We start from the raw sequence: 18,441 nt of genomic DNA, 5'->3' as shown, positions 1-18,441 counted from the left end.
CTAGTCTGAGGGCCAGTCAAGAGACTGCCGCTGAAGTTATGGCACGGCAGCAGCAGGAGATTGAAAGGCAGCGCGCGGAATTGAACGAAAGGCAGGCAGAAGTGGATCGCCGCCAGAACGAAGCCATGGAAGCCCTGGAGGCAGCCTTGCTGTTGGCTAGAAATCAGGCTGCACCTGCCTCGCAGCCTGACCAACCAGTGAATGGGCCACTCCAGAGGGGTCCTAATCCGAGCCCACCGATTCAGCCTTCGAGTCCGCAAAGGCCCGAGCAGCCTCAGATGCCCCATGACGATGTCCCACAGGATCCTGAGGCGCAGCCACCATCCCAAGCTGCTCGGGGTAATCCCCCGCAACAGAGGCAGAATAGGGCCGAGCATCAGCCTCGCAGCCCTAGACGCCATAGGGATGATGGGCCGAACCTACCAAACAGAGGTCAGTACCCTCCTGGCAACAGGAGAGACTCAGAGTTAGGCTCTGCGGTCCGGGGCCCCCCATGGCACGATGGTGCACGGGGACACCATGACCAGCGCAGACCACCCTCTAACGCTCGGGATGGTTCAGCCAGGAACGGGCATCGAGGGAACAGTCGATCTCACCATAGCCAGTCAAGGTTCAGAGATGGCCACGGATACAATGAGGCTGACTCAGGCAAGGGAAATGCCGGCGGGAGGAATGGAGAAAGAGGGAAAAGCAGGAGCCAAGTACCTCAAGATGACCAACCAAATAGATAGGACGCTGGGGGGCAGCCCAGACAAAATAATGTCTTCAACCGTCTCGGTGGTAGTGAGCAGCGAAGAAGAGAAGAGGACCTGAGAGATGTACTCAATGATCGCCGCGAGAGGCACGGCGAAAACGCCCCCCCAGCAACAGAGGCCACCGCGATTCCTACCGCAGTGCAGGCCCAGATAGATGCACTCAACCAGGCTGTTCAGCAGCTGGTCGGAGGAAGGACTTCTTACATCGACCACGATAGGAGGAAAGGCACTCCTTTCGTCCAAAGGATAGCTAACGCCGAAACTCCCAACAAATTCAAGATGCCTACACTCCCAAACTTTGATGGATATGGGGACCCAGTCACGCATGTGAATAAGTTTGAGATTCAGATGGACATTCAGAAAGTGTCCGAAGACGCTCGGTGCAGGATCTTCCCTGCAACACTTTCTGAAGCAGCGCAGGAGTGGTTCTTTAAGTTCCCGCCTGCAAGCATAGTTTCCTGGGAAATGTTCGTAAGGGAGTTCTACGGACAGTTCTATGCGGGTCGTGTGCACCCAACCGAAGCAAACCAGCTAGCCGAGATTCCCCAGCAGGACGGGGAGTCAATGAAGGATTACGTCCAGCGCTTTATGCGAGCGGCAGCTGGAGCAAAAATAGTAGGAGACGAAGGCAAGATGATGGCCATTACTGCAGGGGTTAAACGTTGCTCTCCCCTCTGGAAAAGTCTCCGAAAGGAAGGAGTTAGAACCACCCAGGAGTTCTTGGACCGAGCTGATCGTTACATCAAGCTCGAAGATGCCATTGCTGATGATGGAAAACCCTCGAACAAGGGTAAGAAGGCCGCTGAACCCGCCAAAGCCGCCAATGGTTCCAAACCTAATGGCAACGGCAAAGGCAACGGTAATGGCAAGAATGGTGGAAAACGGCCGTATAACGAGCCTTCCACCTCCAACAACAAACGAGCCAAGGGTAATCGTTATGAGCCTAGGTTCACTAACTACACTGCCCTCATTGAGTCTCGGGGAGAGGTTTACCAGGCCACAAGCTCTAGTGTGCCTTACAAGAAACCTGGACCCATTCAAAAGGACATTTCGAAAAGAGACACTACCAAGTTCTGTCGTTATCATAACGACTACGGACATGACACTAACGAATGCAACCAGTTAAAAGACGAAATCGAGTTCCTTATTAGACAAGGACACTTGAGAAGGTACGTACGGGCCTCGGGAAATTCCCAACGAGAGGCTCTAGGTGGCAACGAGTAGGCGTCCACACGCCAACCCTCGCCACCATTACAGCCTGCCCCCGTGGCTGGAACTCTCTTAACCATCTGTGGAGGCCCGCACCTCGTGGGAAATAGCGGAAAGGCCAGAGAACGATATGCTCGGACTCTGCGCCACGACCAGGACATCGAGATGATGACTGTGGAGGACCGTGCACCAAAAAAGGCTCGGTCAGAAGAAGGTGAGATAACCTTCTCTGATGGCGATGCCCAACACGTCCGGTTCCCACATTCCGATCTGCTGGTCGTGGACATCCAGATGGCCAATATGATGGTGAAGAGGGTACTAGTCGATACAGGAAGTTCAGTGAACATCCTGTATAAGTCGACACTGGAACGCATGAAATTGTCCGTAAAGGACTTGGAGCCCTCCAATCAGACGATATATGGCTTCTCTGGAGAAGGACTCGCCCCAGCCGGAATGATCAAACTTCCAGTAACGACGGGTACAGCGCCTGCAACAAGGACATTACTCGCCACTTTTGTAGTGGTCGATTGTCCTTCGGCGTACAACGCCATTATCGGAAGGCCCATACTGGTTGATCTACGGGCCGTCATCTCTATGTGGCACCTAGCCATGAAGTTCCCAATGGACGCGGGGGTAGGACGCGTTTTAGGAAACCAAAGGGAAGCCAGGGAGTGCTACAACGCCTCGATCACAAAGGCGAAAAGTGGAACGTCGAGGAGCACCACCCCAGACCGATTGCAGATGGCAGTAGATACGCAAGCCCAATCAGGTGGTGAAGTCACCAAATAGGGTGTTGCCCAAAGTGAGGATGTAGATTTGGATCCTCGCTTTGGGGATTTTGAAGAGAATGTTGGACTCGTCGAGGACCTGGAGGAGGTCCAACTCGACAAAGAAGACCCGACCAGAGTCGTGAAGGTTGGGAAAAACTTAGAACCTACCACGAAGCATGCACTGGTGGAATTCTTGCGAAGGAACCAGGAAGTTTTCGCTTGGTCGCACAAAGACATGGTGGGGATAGATCCTGCGGTAATCAGCCATGTCTTAAACATAGATAAAACTTTTTCACCCGTGCAACAAAAAAGAAGGCTGCTCGATAAAGATAGATCAAGAGCCTTGAAAGAAGAAGTCGAAAGACTTAAGGAGAATGGGTTTATCAGGGTGACGTTTTATCCATCGTGGGTCTCAAATCCGGTGCTGGTCCCCAAGCCTAACGGCAAGTGGCGGACCTGTGTGGATTTTACAGACCTCAATAAAGCCTGCCCAAAAGCCTGCTTCCCACTCCCAAGAATCGACCAGCTGGTCGATGCGACTGCAGGACATGAGATCCTCTCGTTCATGGATGCATATTCGGGCTACAAGCAGATTAGCATGCATCCCCCTGACGAGGATCACACCAGCTTTCGGACCGATACGGGCTTATACTGTTACAAAGTCACGCCCTTCGGACTGAAAAACGCAGGTGCGACTTACCAACGGCTAGTCAACCACATGTTTAAGGAGCTGATCGGTGCAAACATGGAGGTATACGTGGATGACATGCTGGTAAAGTCTAAAAAGGCAGAAGGACATGTGAGGGATCTACAAGAGTGCTTTGATGTGTTAAACAAGTACCAGATGAAGTTGAATCCCCTCAAATGTTCCTTTGGAGTCGGATCAGGGTAGTTTTTGGGGTTTATAGTGAATTCAAGAGGAATCGAGGCCAACCCTAACAAGATAAAAGCCCTGATCGACATGAAGTCGCCGGAGAAGATCAAGGATGTACAAAGTTTGACCGGAAGGATCGCTGCCCTGAGTAGATTCATCTCGAAATCAACTGACAAATGTGTCCCTTTCTTCAATCTACTCAGGGGTAATAAGAAGTTTGAATGGACGGGAGACTGCGAGCAAGCATTCTAGGCCTTGAAAGCTCATATGGCGCAACCTCCCATCTTGTCAAAACCGATCGAGGGAGAAACTTTGTTTATTTATCTGGCGATTACTGAAGTTGCTGCTAGTGCGGTACTTGTACGGGAAGAAGAAGGCGTACAGAAAGCAGTCTACTATGTCAGCAAGAGGCTAATTGGTGCCGAATTAAGATATCCGCCAATCGAAAGGTTAGCATATTGCATAATACTAGCCTCCAGGAAGTTGTGTCCTTACTTCCAAGCCCATCCTATCACAGTTCTAACCGACCAGCCCCTTCGGCAAGTCCTCCAAAAACCTGAGGCGGCTGGGCGATTGTTAAAATGGGCAGTCGAACTAGGGCAGTTCGATATAACTTATTCACCGCGAGCAGCAATAAAGGGACAAGTCTTGGCCGATCTTGTTGCGGAGTTCACCGAACTCCCGGACAGTGAGCAGTGCGAACAGCCTGAAGCGCCCATGCCTCAAGACAAAACTCCTTCGTGGAAGCTATTCACGAATGGTTCATCCAACGAATCCCACGCTGGAGCGGGAGTGATATTGATAACGCCGGAAGGGCATCGATTTCACTGCGCAATCAGATTCGACTTCACCGCGTCAAACAATGAAGCCGAATACGAAGCACTCCTCGCTGGATTGAGAATGGCCAAAGGTATGAGCATAAAGAAAATTGATATTTATAGTGACTCACAGCTAGTCGTGAATCAAATCCTGGGAGAATATCAAGCACGAGGCTTAAAGATGATGGCCTACCTGAATAAAACGAAAGATTTGCTAGCCCAGTTTACAAAGTACACCCTCCAGCAAATTCCGCGAGACCAGAATTCGATTGCAGACGCCCTAGCTAAACTCGTGAGTACAAAGGATGCAGACACCTTGAACATAGTTCCAGTAGAAAGACTGAATAAGCCGAGCATAGAAGCGGCCGAAGCCAATATGGAGATTCGTCTAGGAGATACATGGATGGCGCCTTACTTGGAGTATCTGACGAATGGTACACTGCCAGCAGATAGAAACAAAGCCAGAACTCTGCAAAGGCGAGCCGCTAGGTACATACTGGTCGAGGGTGTTATGTACCGAAGAGGATATTCAATGCCACTACTCAGGTTCGTTACACCAGAAAAAGCTAAGGAACTCATGAAGGAGGTGCATGAAGGCTTCTGCGGGGATCACGCTAGGGGGCAAAGTTTGGCGAAAAAGATTCTAAGGCAAGGCTACTTCTGGCCAACAATGAACGAGGATTCGATGGAGTATGTACGAAGATGCGACAAATGTCAAAGGTTCTCCAAGATTCCACGGGCAGCTCCGAATGAACTAAAATAGATGCAGAGCCCGTGGCCTTTCGCAATATGGGGGATAAATTTGATTGGATCCCTGCCTACAGGGAAAGGCGGAGTAGAATACGCAGTTGTGGCAGTTGATTACTTCACCAAATGGGCCGAAGCTGAACCACTCGCAACCATCACGACCAAGAAAGTTCTTGACTTCGTCATCAAGAACATTATATGCTGGTATGGTCTGCCCAGGAAGATAGTTTCAGACAACGGGACCCAGTTTGACAGCGACTTATTCACCGATTTCTGCGAAAGGCATGGAGTTATTAAAAGCTTTTCTTCAGTGGCACACCCCCAAGCGAATGGGCAAGTAGAAGCCGTGAACAAAACTCTTAAAGACACCCTGAAGAAAAGACTTGAAGAAGCTAAAGGAGCGTGGCCAGAGCAGCTGCCTGAAGTCCTATGGTCGTATAGAACGTCCCACCGAACAACAACAGGCCATACCCCATTTTCCTTGGCCTATGGATATGAGGCCATGTTGCCTGTTGAGTTGGATCCCCCCTCACATCGGCGCTTAACTTACGACCAGGATCAGAATAGCCAGCTAATGATGGACTCCCTAGACACAATCGACGAGATGCGAGAGAAATCTCAACTCCGAGTTGCTGCTTACCAGCAAAAAGTCGCCCGGTACTTTAACTACAAAGTTAAAGAAAGAAAATTCAACGTCGGTGACTTAGTGCTACGACAAGTTTTCTTAAATACCCGCGACCCCACTGCTGGAGTGCTCAGACCTAATTGGGAAGGACCTTACCAGATTGAAGAAGTCCTTCACCCAGGCACATACAAACTTGCATGCTTAAACGGAGATCTCGTTCCACGTTACTGGAATGGAGAACACCTGCGCAAGTATTATCAATAAACAATCCTTTTTAAAGGACTGGCTTGTGTAAAGATTTTCAATTTTTTACAAGTTTTGCAAAGAGGGTTAGCCACGCTGTATGGCCAACTGCTCGTATATGTAAGGTTCTATTATAGAATCACTCGTAAAGACATGTTTAGTCCATTTTTAATACGAGATTATAAGGGACTGTGCGCAGCCAGTCATTCTTGCCAACCATTGTGAATTTACATTTGCAAGTATTTGTTCATTACGTGTGTTGTTTTGCTGTATTACAAGTATCATTTTTTACACGAACAGGAATGTTCGAACAGGCCATGGTCAAGGCAAGTGACCAAGGACCTAGAAGCTCCTCGATCACTTGGGGGGCATATAAGGCACATCGATAGCAAAGCATACTCTCAAGGTATGTAAACACATGAACAAAATGAGTGAAAGCATGCTACAGTACTTAGAGTATTTTTCAAAATTTAGGTTTTGTTAAATCATGCCAAAGTACTATGCTAAGTTCGGTCATTCGGACAAATGTTATAATAAGTAAAAATATTATAGCATCAAGATTTAAGCTTTTACACCGCAAGCATCGCTGCTTGGATGTAACTGTTCAAGTAAAAGAAAAAAAGATTTACTGCCCGTGCAGCAAAGTTTAAAAAAGAAACTATTGTCTTTACATCATGACCCGTGGGTCGTATATCCAAAAAGAAAGAAAAAATATAAGAGAAAATTCTAAGAGGCATTCGGGGCCGGAGGGTCCTGGGCAGCATCCTGGTTGGTTGCGTCCTCGACAAATTCTTCTTCTTCCACACCAGCGACGCTTGGAGTGGCAGGGGTTGCAGCTCTTGCCTCCTCTTCGGCCAGTTGGGCAGCGCATCGAGCCAACTCAGCAGTTCTGACTTCCTCTGAAAGGTAACTAAAGTCAGCACCCTGATTGTGTTTCCAGAAATTGTAGAAACATCGGAGTGTCGTCCTCTTGTACTTTTCCAGATTCTTGGAGTTGTCAAGCTCCAACTGCTTCACCTTGCCCCCGAGAGTGACAATGGCCTCATCCTTAGACTTGAGTACCTCTCCCAAATGCTTGATTTCGCGAAGATGGGCTTGGTTGAAATCTCGATACTCCTGCCTCAACTTGACTGCTGCATTCTTCGCAGCTTCAGCCTCTGACAGCTTAATCACCGCCGCATCCCTCTCTCGAACCATTGCCTCAAACTCCTTGGCATGCCTAGCCTCAGCAGCTGAAAGCTTCTCGGCCGCTTTCACCTGATACCTCTCGATGGCCTTTGCCTTAGCCTGCTCGAGGTAAGCCTGGGCTCGGGTACGAGCAGTAGTGGTAGACAGCAAGGCCTGTAAATAAAGCAAAAAGGAGTTAGAACTTATCATGAGAACTAAAAGACTAAAACTTGAAATACAAAGATGTACTTACGCTGGAGATTTCGTTCAGAGCCCTGTTTAGGATCTGGTCGACTGGCAGCTCTTCAGCTTCGACCATTGCAGCTCTAACACGGTCGCCTTTGCCGATGCGATCGAGACGATCCCTGGCAGATCGAATGGCATGGCTCATGAGTCTGGCCCCAAGAGCTTCTTCATGAGTAAGCTGCTCTCCGGCAGGTGCAGCTGGAGGTTTCGACGGGGCAGGGGGAGTCTGCTGCTCGGAAATAACTGGAGGAGGGGTAGAAGTTTGCCCTGTTGGCGTAGGACTTTGCCCAGTTGGCGCGTCCTGAGGAAGGTCTTCTGTTCGACCCTTCTTGGCTGGAGGGCCTCGGTTGGATTCACCAGTTCTCTTCTTAGGCTTCCGTTGGAGTTGAGGAACCTCCTCTTCGTCCTCAGCCTGGTACATGTCGAAGATGTTGGGAGTAGACATATCTGCATGTAGGTAAACACAGCAAGTTAATAAGAAAGGAGGCAGGTGAAAGTATGTTATACAACTGAAAGGAGGTAACAAAGTAAATACCCGAGCTACAACTACTTGTCGCTACACTATTGACTCTATTAGTCATATACTCATTATCTGGCATGAAGAAGTCTGGCCCTAGATTTGGAGCATATGTAAAGTTACCATCCCCGTCAAACAAGTGACAGGGAATTGGCAAACCATTTAAAAGCGAAATAACTTTACCATTATCGTAAGAAGATTCTCCCAAGTCAACAATAGGCTCTTTGGCCTTTTCTTTCCCCTTGCCTTGGGGAGCAGAAAGCCTTTCTGCGGAAGGGCTACTCGTGGGTTCCCTGATTGTAACCCCCGTTGGCCTCCTCCGGGGAGGAGGCACGAGAGGTTGCTGCTCGGGAACCCCCTCGGCAGTGGTTTCGTCCACCACGGACCCTCTATTTTCATGGCGAGAAGCCAGGAGGCCAGACAACCTCAAGTTTGTTTCAGTTATCAGGGTCTTGACACTTTTTGCTGCGTCAGACGTCCTGGCCAGAGTGTTGGACCTCAACACCATGTCTGGTGTTGGGGTTGGACGTAACCAAGGGCCTGAAAAAACAGGTTACAATTTGAGAAAAATGAAAGGAGACCTTAGGTTAAAGTATCGACCAGTCAAAGACAAGCTCTTACCTCCTCGTGCGAAGGCCAAATTGTTGCTGGTTATGTCTGGAGTAAGGAAATACTCCTTATTGTAGTGCCCCACGTTTGATATATGGGTAGTGCCACTCAAGAACGTCCGCCCGGTCTCCTGGTGGCCGAAGTGGAAGAAGCCCGTCCCATTGTGCTGTGGGTTAGACTTAAGGTCGAAGAGATAGTTGACATCGTGGGGCAAAGGTTCTGGCCATTTGTTAAGTTTATACAAGATATAGAGTGCGGCCAGCATCCTATATCCATTTGGAGTTATTTGGAAGGGGGCGACACCAAAATAATTGACCACCCCCACAAAAAAGGGATGAAGAGGGAGGTAAGCTCCCGCCTCAATGTGATACCGGGACCAGGCATTGTTCGCACCTCCTGGGAGGTTAGCTCTCTGGTCTGCGGTAGGACGTATAATAGTAACCCCCCTGAGGGGGAATTTCCTGAAGCAGTTAGCGACCATTCGAGGGGTCACTAGACTGGCTGGGGAAGTATACCACTCGACATCAAGCGGATTCCGATGACGAGGGCGAGCCCTGGTTTGGATATTAGGGTCAGGAACGAGATTTTCTCGACCACTGGTCGAGGGAACCCTAGCCTGCGAATCAGGCTGGGCAGGAGAATTTGGGTTGCTTTCAGACTCAGGTCTTTTCTTGCCAGTAGACTTGGAGCGGGCCATTGGAGAGGAAGGATGGGGTCTAGAAGAGGATCGCGAGAAAGGAATCTCGTGGACACTGTCAGCTGGTTGTTCTTCTCCCTCGAGTAGCTGGGCGAGAAGGTCGTCGTCGATGGGTCTTTCACCTCCCCACAAATCTGGCATTAAAGTCTGCAAACAGAAGAATGGGGAGGTGAGGATATAGAACTTTAAAAGGCTTTTTAGAATAACGCTGGTCGAGTATAAAAGTTAGGCTTTTATACAACAGCATTCTAACAAAAAGCTAAATCTTTCCACACGAACAGTTTGAAAAACGGATCAAAGGGTGAAAGTAAAAAGTTTTTCTGGAAAAGCTTTTTCAACTCCCCTTAGGGCGGGAAAATTTTATTTTTTCAACTGGCTTAAAGATCGAAATTCTACTTCGATTTTACGTCCTAAAAAGCATGATCCTAGATTTTAAACTAACTTCGTAACTCTACTTTGCCTACAAAACATTCTGTCTACAAGCACCTTAAACCAGAAACAGAAAAACTTAAACAGTCCCCCATCAGAAGCATGCACCGCGAGAAATTAGAAGCATGGGGTTTCGAAAACTTACCGAGAAGAGTGATCGTGGAGGTGGAAGAAAGGTCTTCAGAGACGAAGGAGCCCACGGTCTGAGTCTTGGAAGTGCAGGAAAACGGTCTCCGGAGAAGTTTAAAGCTCTGGTTTTTAGGGTTTTCTGCAAAGACAATGGCGTGCGTAAAAAGAAAAAGGAGGCTTCGATGCTCTTATATAAGTTTGTCTCTGATATTAAAAAAGTGTAATCATTAGTTTTCCTTTTTCAAAATATGGGGAAACGGGATGGCCGTCGAAATCGTTTCTGGGGAACTGAAAAGGCATGATTAGACAGAAGTGGGTTGCTTTTTTCAAGAACACATGAAGGGTTCTGACACGTCAGGTGAGGTTACCGAAGAGTCGTTCGTTCAAAAGTTTATTTACTGTTCGTAGTAAATAAACTTTGGGGGGCAAATGTTATCCAATAAATTAGCATTGATGACGTGGCAAGTAATCCCTGGACATGTGGCTGACACCTGGAAGCGTCTGCTAGAGTATCGACCAGAGGACACAGTAGAAGCAGGGTAAGCCCGTCTTACCCGCAACTAGTCTGGTCGATGGTTCCGTGTACAAGGCAACATTTATGGGAAGATCTTTGTAATCCCGAATTTATCTCACTCAATCTCCTGAGTACCCGATTATTTAGGGAAGAATATCTGTAACAATCTTTTGTAACCCCCCTTGAGCCTATAAATAGCAAGAGATAGCTCAAGAGAGGGACTTTTGGCTCTTGAATCATTCGAAACTATAGTAATTCTCCTAGTAAACTTGTATTGTTCTTCGGAGGTTAGTGAAACTCATTGAACCCTAGTTCTTTGATCACTCTTCTGATTCTCATATCAATATCAGTCTAAGTGGACGTAGGTCATTACCAGATCCTGGGGCCGAACCACTATAAAAATTCTTGTGTGATTTACTGTTTTTACCATACATTCTTCTTTATACATTCATTCACATCAATCACATTTTGACTCCGTGTCAGTTGGCCAAATCGTGGGTCAACAATTATGTATCTATTGAATGAAAGTGCTTCCTTACTAGGCTCTCAAGCTAACTCCCTTTCATTCCCTCCAATTGCAGGTATCTGTTGAATGTGTTACTTATGAGTGTGGTGAGTTGAGGCCTATCCAGATGAAGTATGTATGCTATGGGGGCCATATGAATTAGAAATCAATAAAGAATGCCACAAGTTTATTTTAACATTTAAAGTGTTTTAAATAAGTTTAGTATCATCTTAGAAATGTGTGAAGGGTCATAGATCACCATTTTTGGATTTGGTTTTGTAGGTTATTATGTTAAGAGGAGTTGGGACAATGAGATATGTGTGGACCAAATTTATCTACGTATTTAATTATACATTTTTCTTAATTATTATTGTGATTTATTGTTTGACAGATCATGAGAGAAGGCTCTAGAAGAAAAAAGGTCGGATCTCACCCACACCTTGGCAGATTCGATGACACCAAATCCACAAGGGTTAGATTGCCTCTGAGATTATTTATTTCAAATCGCTATTTGCCACTATTGGTTTGTTGACGTAGACCAATCAAGATAAGTCTTTCTAATCTTAACCGACTTATGAAAATTTATAAATAACACCCAACAAAACTAATAATGAGACTTAAGATGGTACAAACACACACTTTAGACTTTTTCATTGTTGATATTTGAGAGAATCTTTGTTGACATGATGTTGATTTATGTATGGCCTTATGAATTTTAGCTCGGATTTTTTATTTTTTTAAATGATTTTTTAATCAATAGTGTTTGGATTATGAATTTTATATTTGAATTGGAATGTAATTGATTTAGATTTTAAAAGTTAGCTGGTAATGGTGATCGTATTTGGGAAGAGAGAGAGAGTGGAAGAAGGGAGGAAGAGAGAGAATATAATATTTTTGATATAATTTGTTTTGTTTTTTTTTAATATTTTAAAGAATTTTTATAATTTTAAAATATTTTTGAATAAAATTATAAGTTGGACTAACTATAATATAACACTTGTCATAATATTTTTTTTCAAATATTTTTAGAAAAGTGCTAGCAACAACAGTCTATTTCAACCTCTTAGTCAACCTCCGCCTCTAAAAAGATATGCCAGAGTTTTTTTTTTTAAATTTTTTATGGAGGTGTTTGTTTAGTACAACGTCCTTCCTCTACATTTTTTAAAATTCCAAATAGTTTAAAGTGTCGAAAACAGACTTTTTGATATTCTGATTTACCAAGTGTGTTAAAAAAAATACAAATTTGTTTTCGACATTATAAACTATTCAAAAAATTTCGAAAATTTGGAGGAATAGTACTGTAACTACAACGAACACCAGCACGAAAATAAATTAGAAAAAAAATACCGCGACATATATTTTTGAAAACAAATGTTGACTAAGAGGTTGAAATAGAAAGTTGACCATAGAACTCCTCATATTTTTTTAGGGTCTATTTCATTTTGGGTTCTTGTATTTTCGCGTAATTCCATAATGGATCCATTGTTTAAAAAAAAATATTTGTGCGCCCAATATTTTGTCAAATAGTTAAAAATGTTCCCCTAACCCCAAATTTGGTAATTATAATTTCAAATATAACTCTATATAGATTGATGTTTGTCGGAGATTCACACATTTTCCCAAGTCAATATCCCTGAAATAAAGCTCGAGCACATAAGTATTTTGACAGAACTCGAATTCAATAGACTATTTTTATTCATTTGACAAAACATAAGATCCGAAAATATATTTTTTAAAACAGAAAGTCCATCGTGAAATTAAGTGAAAATATACGGACCCAAAAATGATATAAACTTATTTTTATATAATATTTTAATTACTTGTGAATATAATTTAGTTATATTGAAAATTTATTGACAAATTTCAGCTAAAGGTACTATTTTGTATTAATTTTAATTTTTCAATGTACAATGTTAATTTTTATTTATTTATTTAAAAAAAACACTTTAAAATAAGTGAGACGCTGAAAACATTGACACATTACTTCAGGGTAAGAATGACAAAGAAAAGATAAAAAAGGAACAAAAAAAATTGCTAATTAAGTTATGAGGGGGTTTGAAGAAAAATTGCTACTTAAGTTGCCGTATCATCACCCTCCTCAATACCGGTAAATATGACAAATTTTTTAGTGAGATGTAACTTTGTCTTTTTTCATTTTTTTTTTGTGATACCCAAATATGATTTCTTCTTTCCATTCCCTTTACTCTTGAAAAGTGTTGAGAAACTTGCAGAGTGGCAGACCTGGTGAGTTAGTAGAGTAAGGGAATGGAAGAGGAGAGATTGGACTTTGTTCTTGTTCCATTGGGCCTCTTTTTGATGGGAATTTACCACCTTTGGTTGTTCTTCACTATTCGTAGCCATCCCAGAAAAACCGTTATTGGTCTCAATGCTCAGTCTCGCCACCAATGGGTCTCTTCAATGATGTCTGTTAGTACTTTCTTTGTTTTCTCTATCTGTTTGACCAATGGTTTAGCTGATTTCTTTTTTTATTTGGCCATTTTATTTGGAAAGAATTTTAAAATCGACAAGGAAACCCAATAGGATGGTTAATTGAAATAATTCAATTAGAACTTTTTCTATATTCAGAATGATATTAATATTTTCATAAATGTATGCGTCGCGTCTATGTTTTTCAGTTTGCTGTCATGAGTCAAGGAGGTAGTTTGTCTTTTCTATGGGGACTTTGAATATAATTACAGTGTTTTGTATATTATTGTGCCTCCTAGTTGGTTTGCCAGTGAGATTTTGAATAATAAGACGGATCTTCTTTTAGCTTCTGTGTAGGGTCAATGGATAGTGTCTACTTGAACATTAATTTAAGTTCGGAAGCAGTAGCCATGAACTATTCCTCTTTTATTATAATATTGGTCATATGTTTTGAGGAGGTTGTTTATCCTCTTTACGAAGAACTTGTGTACATTCTTAACTATAATTTTGTGCTTTTAATGATAATATAGTGGCAGTGAGGTTCATAGTCTTAATCAAGGATGATCCTTCGTGTAGCTTTTGTAAAAATCATAATCTTACTCGGGGGAGTTGGTGGTAGAGTCCTAGTTACGCCCCATGTGCTGATTTTCACTCTCTTACAGACGGTTTCGTTGCCTACTTTTCTTGACTACCACTCAGTGCACGTAACTATAACAAAAGAATAAAAGCCTTGTCTCCTTCTTCTAATTACTCCTTTTGTTTCTTCTGCAACTTTATCCCTTTCTTTGTTCTATTCTCTTCCGGCTTTAATTTGGCTCCGTCTATATATACATATATATGTTTGAAATTTAAATAGTCATGCATGTACATTTAGACATTGGCAAAAAAAAAAAAAAAATTGATGATATAATGGACGAAACAAAACAACCTTCATAGTATATACTTTGATTTATGCATATATGGACATATGAATCTAAATCACTACTGTATAATTTTGATGTGGTGATAATTCATGTTCTAGTAGTCATCACATATATTAGTTGTCTTAAACTGTCTTGTTCTACCTTTAAGTTATTTGGTTGCTTTTTCCTTTATATTTTTTTTAAAAAAAAGAAATGAAAAATAATTTAGAAGAAAGATCAGAAATAGGGCAAACACCTAATTCCCTTGGTGATTTTAATAGATCCACCTCAAAAAGTAACTTCTGGTAGATTTCTCCAAGATTTTGTGAAAGATTATAGTAGACGATCCATCCTTGAACAAGTATCTTATTCCACGAGAGTGTATGCAGATAATAAAGCTCGCTTACATAATTTTCTGTTAGTTACTAGAAAAATACTCGTCACCTTACTCTAACGAGAATATCAGATTCAGAATTTCTTTGTGGTAGCTTCTGCTTAAAGGAGTTACCATTTCATTACTTCTGCATGGGTTGTGGATATGAAATTTATTGATAGGGTCCTCCTATGGAATCTTGTTCTAACAACAATTATTGGATGAGTGAAAATTTAACCAACTGGATGATAGCTGGGGTTTTTGATGATGTATATGACTTCATTTTAGGGAACCATAGTAGTGTAGTGGAATTGATTAAGTCATTGCTATATTTAAGATGGAATTTCTTATGTAGATAGATTATTTAGTTTTGCTTTATTTTATGGTTGATTGTGATTAAGAGGAACTTGGGAAGCTGTGCTGCAGAAAGAGACGTTGAGGAAAGAGTGAGACATGTAGACAAGACCAGCGAAAGCAATAAGAGACAAGGGGAGAAAATTATTAGGCTTTCCAAGTCTTCATCTTTCGGTGACAAAGCTCAGAGTCAAAATAAGGCCTCTGAGTATACAGTCTGGAAACAGTAAAGCAAGTATTAAGTAATGTAGGTAAGAATCAAATCAACCTTCTTAGCACCCTTTCATCTTTACTGACCATTAGCATGCAGGACTGTCTTACAATCTCTATTAGCTGCGATGAATTACCCGTGCTTTCTATAGTGTGGTGCGTTTTTGCTATTGTAATAAGTAGGGAGAAAGTCTTGGGTTTTGCAATGACTATAATGCTTATGAAATGGAATTGCTTGTAGTGTCAACTGCCATTCTGAACTTATGTGTACAACTTCAATTAATAACTTGAAGGTTGGAAGTTGATTCCTTTTAACGACCTCTCTTTCTTTTTCTTCCAATGTGTTTTATGCCCTCCTAGTATTCGTTAAAAGACTAGGGTGGGTTTCAATATGCTCCTTACAAAGTCATTTACAAAACCGTTACATATGTGTTTGTAGAGTCAGGTTTTCAGTTGAGTAAGACAGTGATTACTTAAGTAGATGCTTGACGGTAGGTTGAGTCATCAAGCTCGTGGGTAAAACAGTGAGCTTTGAGATTAGATTTCCAATGGAGACCTACCTCGCAATCTGCAGAAGTTTCCCACATCCCAAAGATTGTAGACAGAGCTTTGAGATTAGATTGAACTGCTGATTGTTTAAAAAATGCAGTGGTTGTCTTACTTAGGAATCAGGAGATAAGGATTGCTCAGATTTATAGGTTACCCCTTGCCAAAAACACCAAAAAAAAGTGGTTTCAAATTAGATCTTCTAGGGAATTGCAAGTCATATTTGAGATTGTGGTCTTCGAATGCATTCTGTACTGGTTGTGTTGTTTACTTCTTATGTTTACCCTCATGTTAGTTATGAGTAGCTGGTTTATCATAAATGGCATGTTTAGTTAATGTAGTGAGAATAGTCTAGAATAGAGGTGTCTTTATTCTAGAATAGTCTAATTTGTTAGTTATTTCTTTTATGTATTTTATTTTATTATTTCTATATGTCATGGATGTGAGGGTCCTATAAATACCCCACTTGTTTAAGAACCTTTTTAGAATTGATATTTGAAACAGAGTAATGAGAGTCTCTCATATTTAGGGTTTTACCTTATTTGCCATGGATTTGGTATGAGCATTGCTCAACCATCCAATCTGCTGCATCATATTAGTTGAGCTATATGTGCAAAATGTAGCTCAAGCATCAAGTTTTGTGTTTGCTAAATTATAATTTAGAAGTGTGGTAATCTGCAAAAATAATATCATAGTATCTGATGAACTCTATGATTAATAAAGTGTTCTATAAATAAAAAATTACTAAAATAAAAAATATTTTGAAATATTTAATAAATATAAAGATATCTTTTTAACAAAATAAAAATATTATATTTCTATAAATTATTTTTTAATCAATTTTAATAATTGTTATTGTGTTTTTTTAAAATTTTAAATAATATATAGTAATCAAATAGATACATAAAATAATTATATATTCTTTTATATGCTAAAATAAGTTGAGTCGTGTTGGCTTTAGATTTTAACTTTTGTATAAATTGTTTAATAAGCTGCAATTTGTTTTAATCCATAATTTTTTTTAACAAGGAGCATTTAGCATTTTTAAAAAGTGTACTGCATAAAAACTTTGTCGATTTTCTATCTCGATGGATGTATATATAATTTTCTAAAAGCTTGTACTGAAATTAAAATTGTGCATGTTCACACTAACATTGTGACAACATTGTTGAGTATTCAAGTGTTATCTCTTTACTTCAGGAGTTGACTTCCTTGATTGTTTTCAGGACCCTTTGAAGAATGGCGTTTTGGCAGTTCAAACAATACGCAATAACATCATGGCATCTACACTTTTGGCAACAACAGCAATCACTCTCAGTTCACTGATTGGTGTATTTGTTAGCAGCTTTTCGAACTCTGGTGACAAAGTATCTGCATCGGTAATAGTTTATGGCAACAAGTCTCCTACTCTTTCTGCAATCAAGTACTTTTCCATCTTGCTATGTTTCCTAGTTGCATTTCTTTGCAATGTACAGTCTATAAGATACTATGCCCATGTAAGTTTCTTGGTGACTGTGCCGACTTGGAAAGATAGGAAAGACTCTATGGAGTATGTTGGAAGGAATTTGAACCGAGGAAGCTTCTTTTGGTCTCTTGGACTGCGAGCATTCTATTTCTCTTTTCCTCTCTTTCTCTGGATCTTTGGGCCTATACCCATGTTTGTTTGCTCCTTCATAATGGCATTTGTTCTCTATTTCTTGGACACAACCACTACTATTACAAGGAAGCTTCATAGTCACTCATTTAAAGAGGATCAGAGAAACAATAGCGTGGAAGCAGCTGGTAATCTAGTGTAAGTCCTGTTAAAATTTAATATGATGCCCCAATATTGATTTCAAGTATTATCATATCAAAAGAGAAATAAAAAGAATTATTCTTGTATTGTTTAAATATTGGAGAGACCTGATTTTACATATGGTATTTTCCATGAATACCCTTGTTGTATAATATGTATTTTCCCAAGTATTCTCCACTATTGTTTGGCACTCAGACAGTATGCTTGTGAGGTCTTTAATCATATGATTTCGTGCTGGAAAGCAATTGTAGGTTAGGGTATGTTCGGTGCACCGTGTAAGAGCTTCCTATTGAATTAAACAAATACAATATTATGTTTTCGTAGATATTTTATATTGTAATAGATGATACGATGTCTAAACTTTTACAATATAAATTGTATTATTTAATATCAAAAATAGGTTGTATTATGTCTTATTGTATAATTTCTTTTCTCAAATTGTATTATTCAATTTTTATTTTCTCTCTTATTTTCTCATCACTTTTTTGTCTTACCATTTTCATTATGCTCACTTTCTCATAATTTTTTTCGTTCATTCTTCTAATATTACTTCTTCTAATTTCTAAATTTACATAAATTTTGAAAATGTTAATTTTATTTTGTAAAAAGTCAATTTTAATAAATACAAATAATTAAGACGATATCTTAATTGCCAAACATACTATTGTATAAAAATTATACAATGCAATACAATATATATGATGTACCAAAAATGTTGTTTGATCCAAAAAGTTCACGAGTAATATCAATCTATATTTTGAACACGAGCATTGCTATAGGCCGACTCCTATGGTGCCCAATGTAACATGTCGGCATTGAGGGTGTGTTACAAGCTAGGTGGGTGCTCGGTCACATGCGCACGTGAGGGTACAAGTTGGTGGGCATGCTGATGCCTAGTTTGTAAGGTAGTGACATTTTCAAAATTATCTTCAATATTGACCGAAATTATCTTCAAGCTAGTGGTCAATGGACGCAATCGA

General features: G+C 41.4%; 1 protein-coding gene across 1 annotated transcript; it reads left to right on the top strand.

The window, feature by feature from the left end:
• Positions 1–12,876: 12,876 nt before the first annotated feature.
• On the top strand, positions 12,877–17,793 carry LOC133830904 (uncharacterized). The gene is made up of 2 exons (XM_062261020.1): positions 12,877–13,281; positions 16,893–17,793. The coding sequence occupies exons 1-2, from the start codon at positions 13,120–13,122 to the stop codon at positions 17,460–17,462; spliced, it is 732 nt and encodes a 243-aa protein (XP_062117004.1). The 5' UTR covers positions 12,877–13,119; the 3' UTR covers positions 17,463–17,793.
• The last annotated feature ends 648 nt before the right edge of the window (positions 17,794–18,441 follow it).

This window comes from Humulus lupulus, chromosome 4 (assembly GCF_963169125.1).
Source record: "Humulus lupulus chromosome 4, drHumLupu1.1, whole genome shotgun sequence".
NCBI lineage: Eukaryota > Viridiplantae > Streptophyta > Magnoliopsida > Rosales > Cannabaceae > Humulus > Humulus lupulus.
This window is presented reverse-complemented; position numbering and strand designations above follow the sequence as displayed.

What these genes read in the sequence shown, in the direction of transcription:
- LOC133830904 (XM_062261020.1), top strand. Translation starts at nt 13,120, where the DNA reads ATGGAAGAGGAGAGATTGGACTTTGTTCTTGTTCCATTGGGCCTCTTT. An exon ending in GGGTCTCTTCAATGATGTCT is followed by an intron (nt 13,282 to 16,892) that starts GTTAGTACTTTC and finishes GATTGTTTTCAG; the next exon opens with GACCCTTTGAAGAATGGCGT.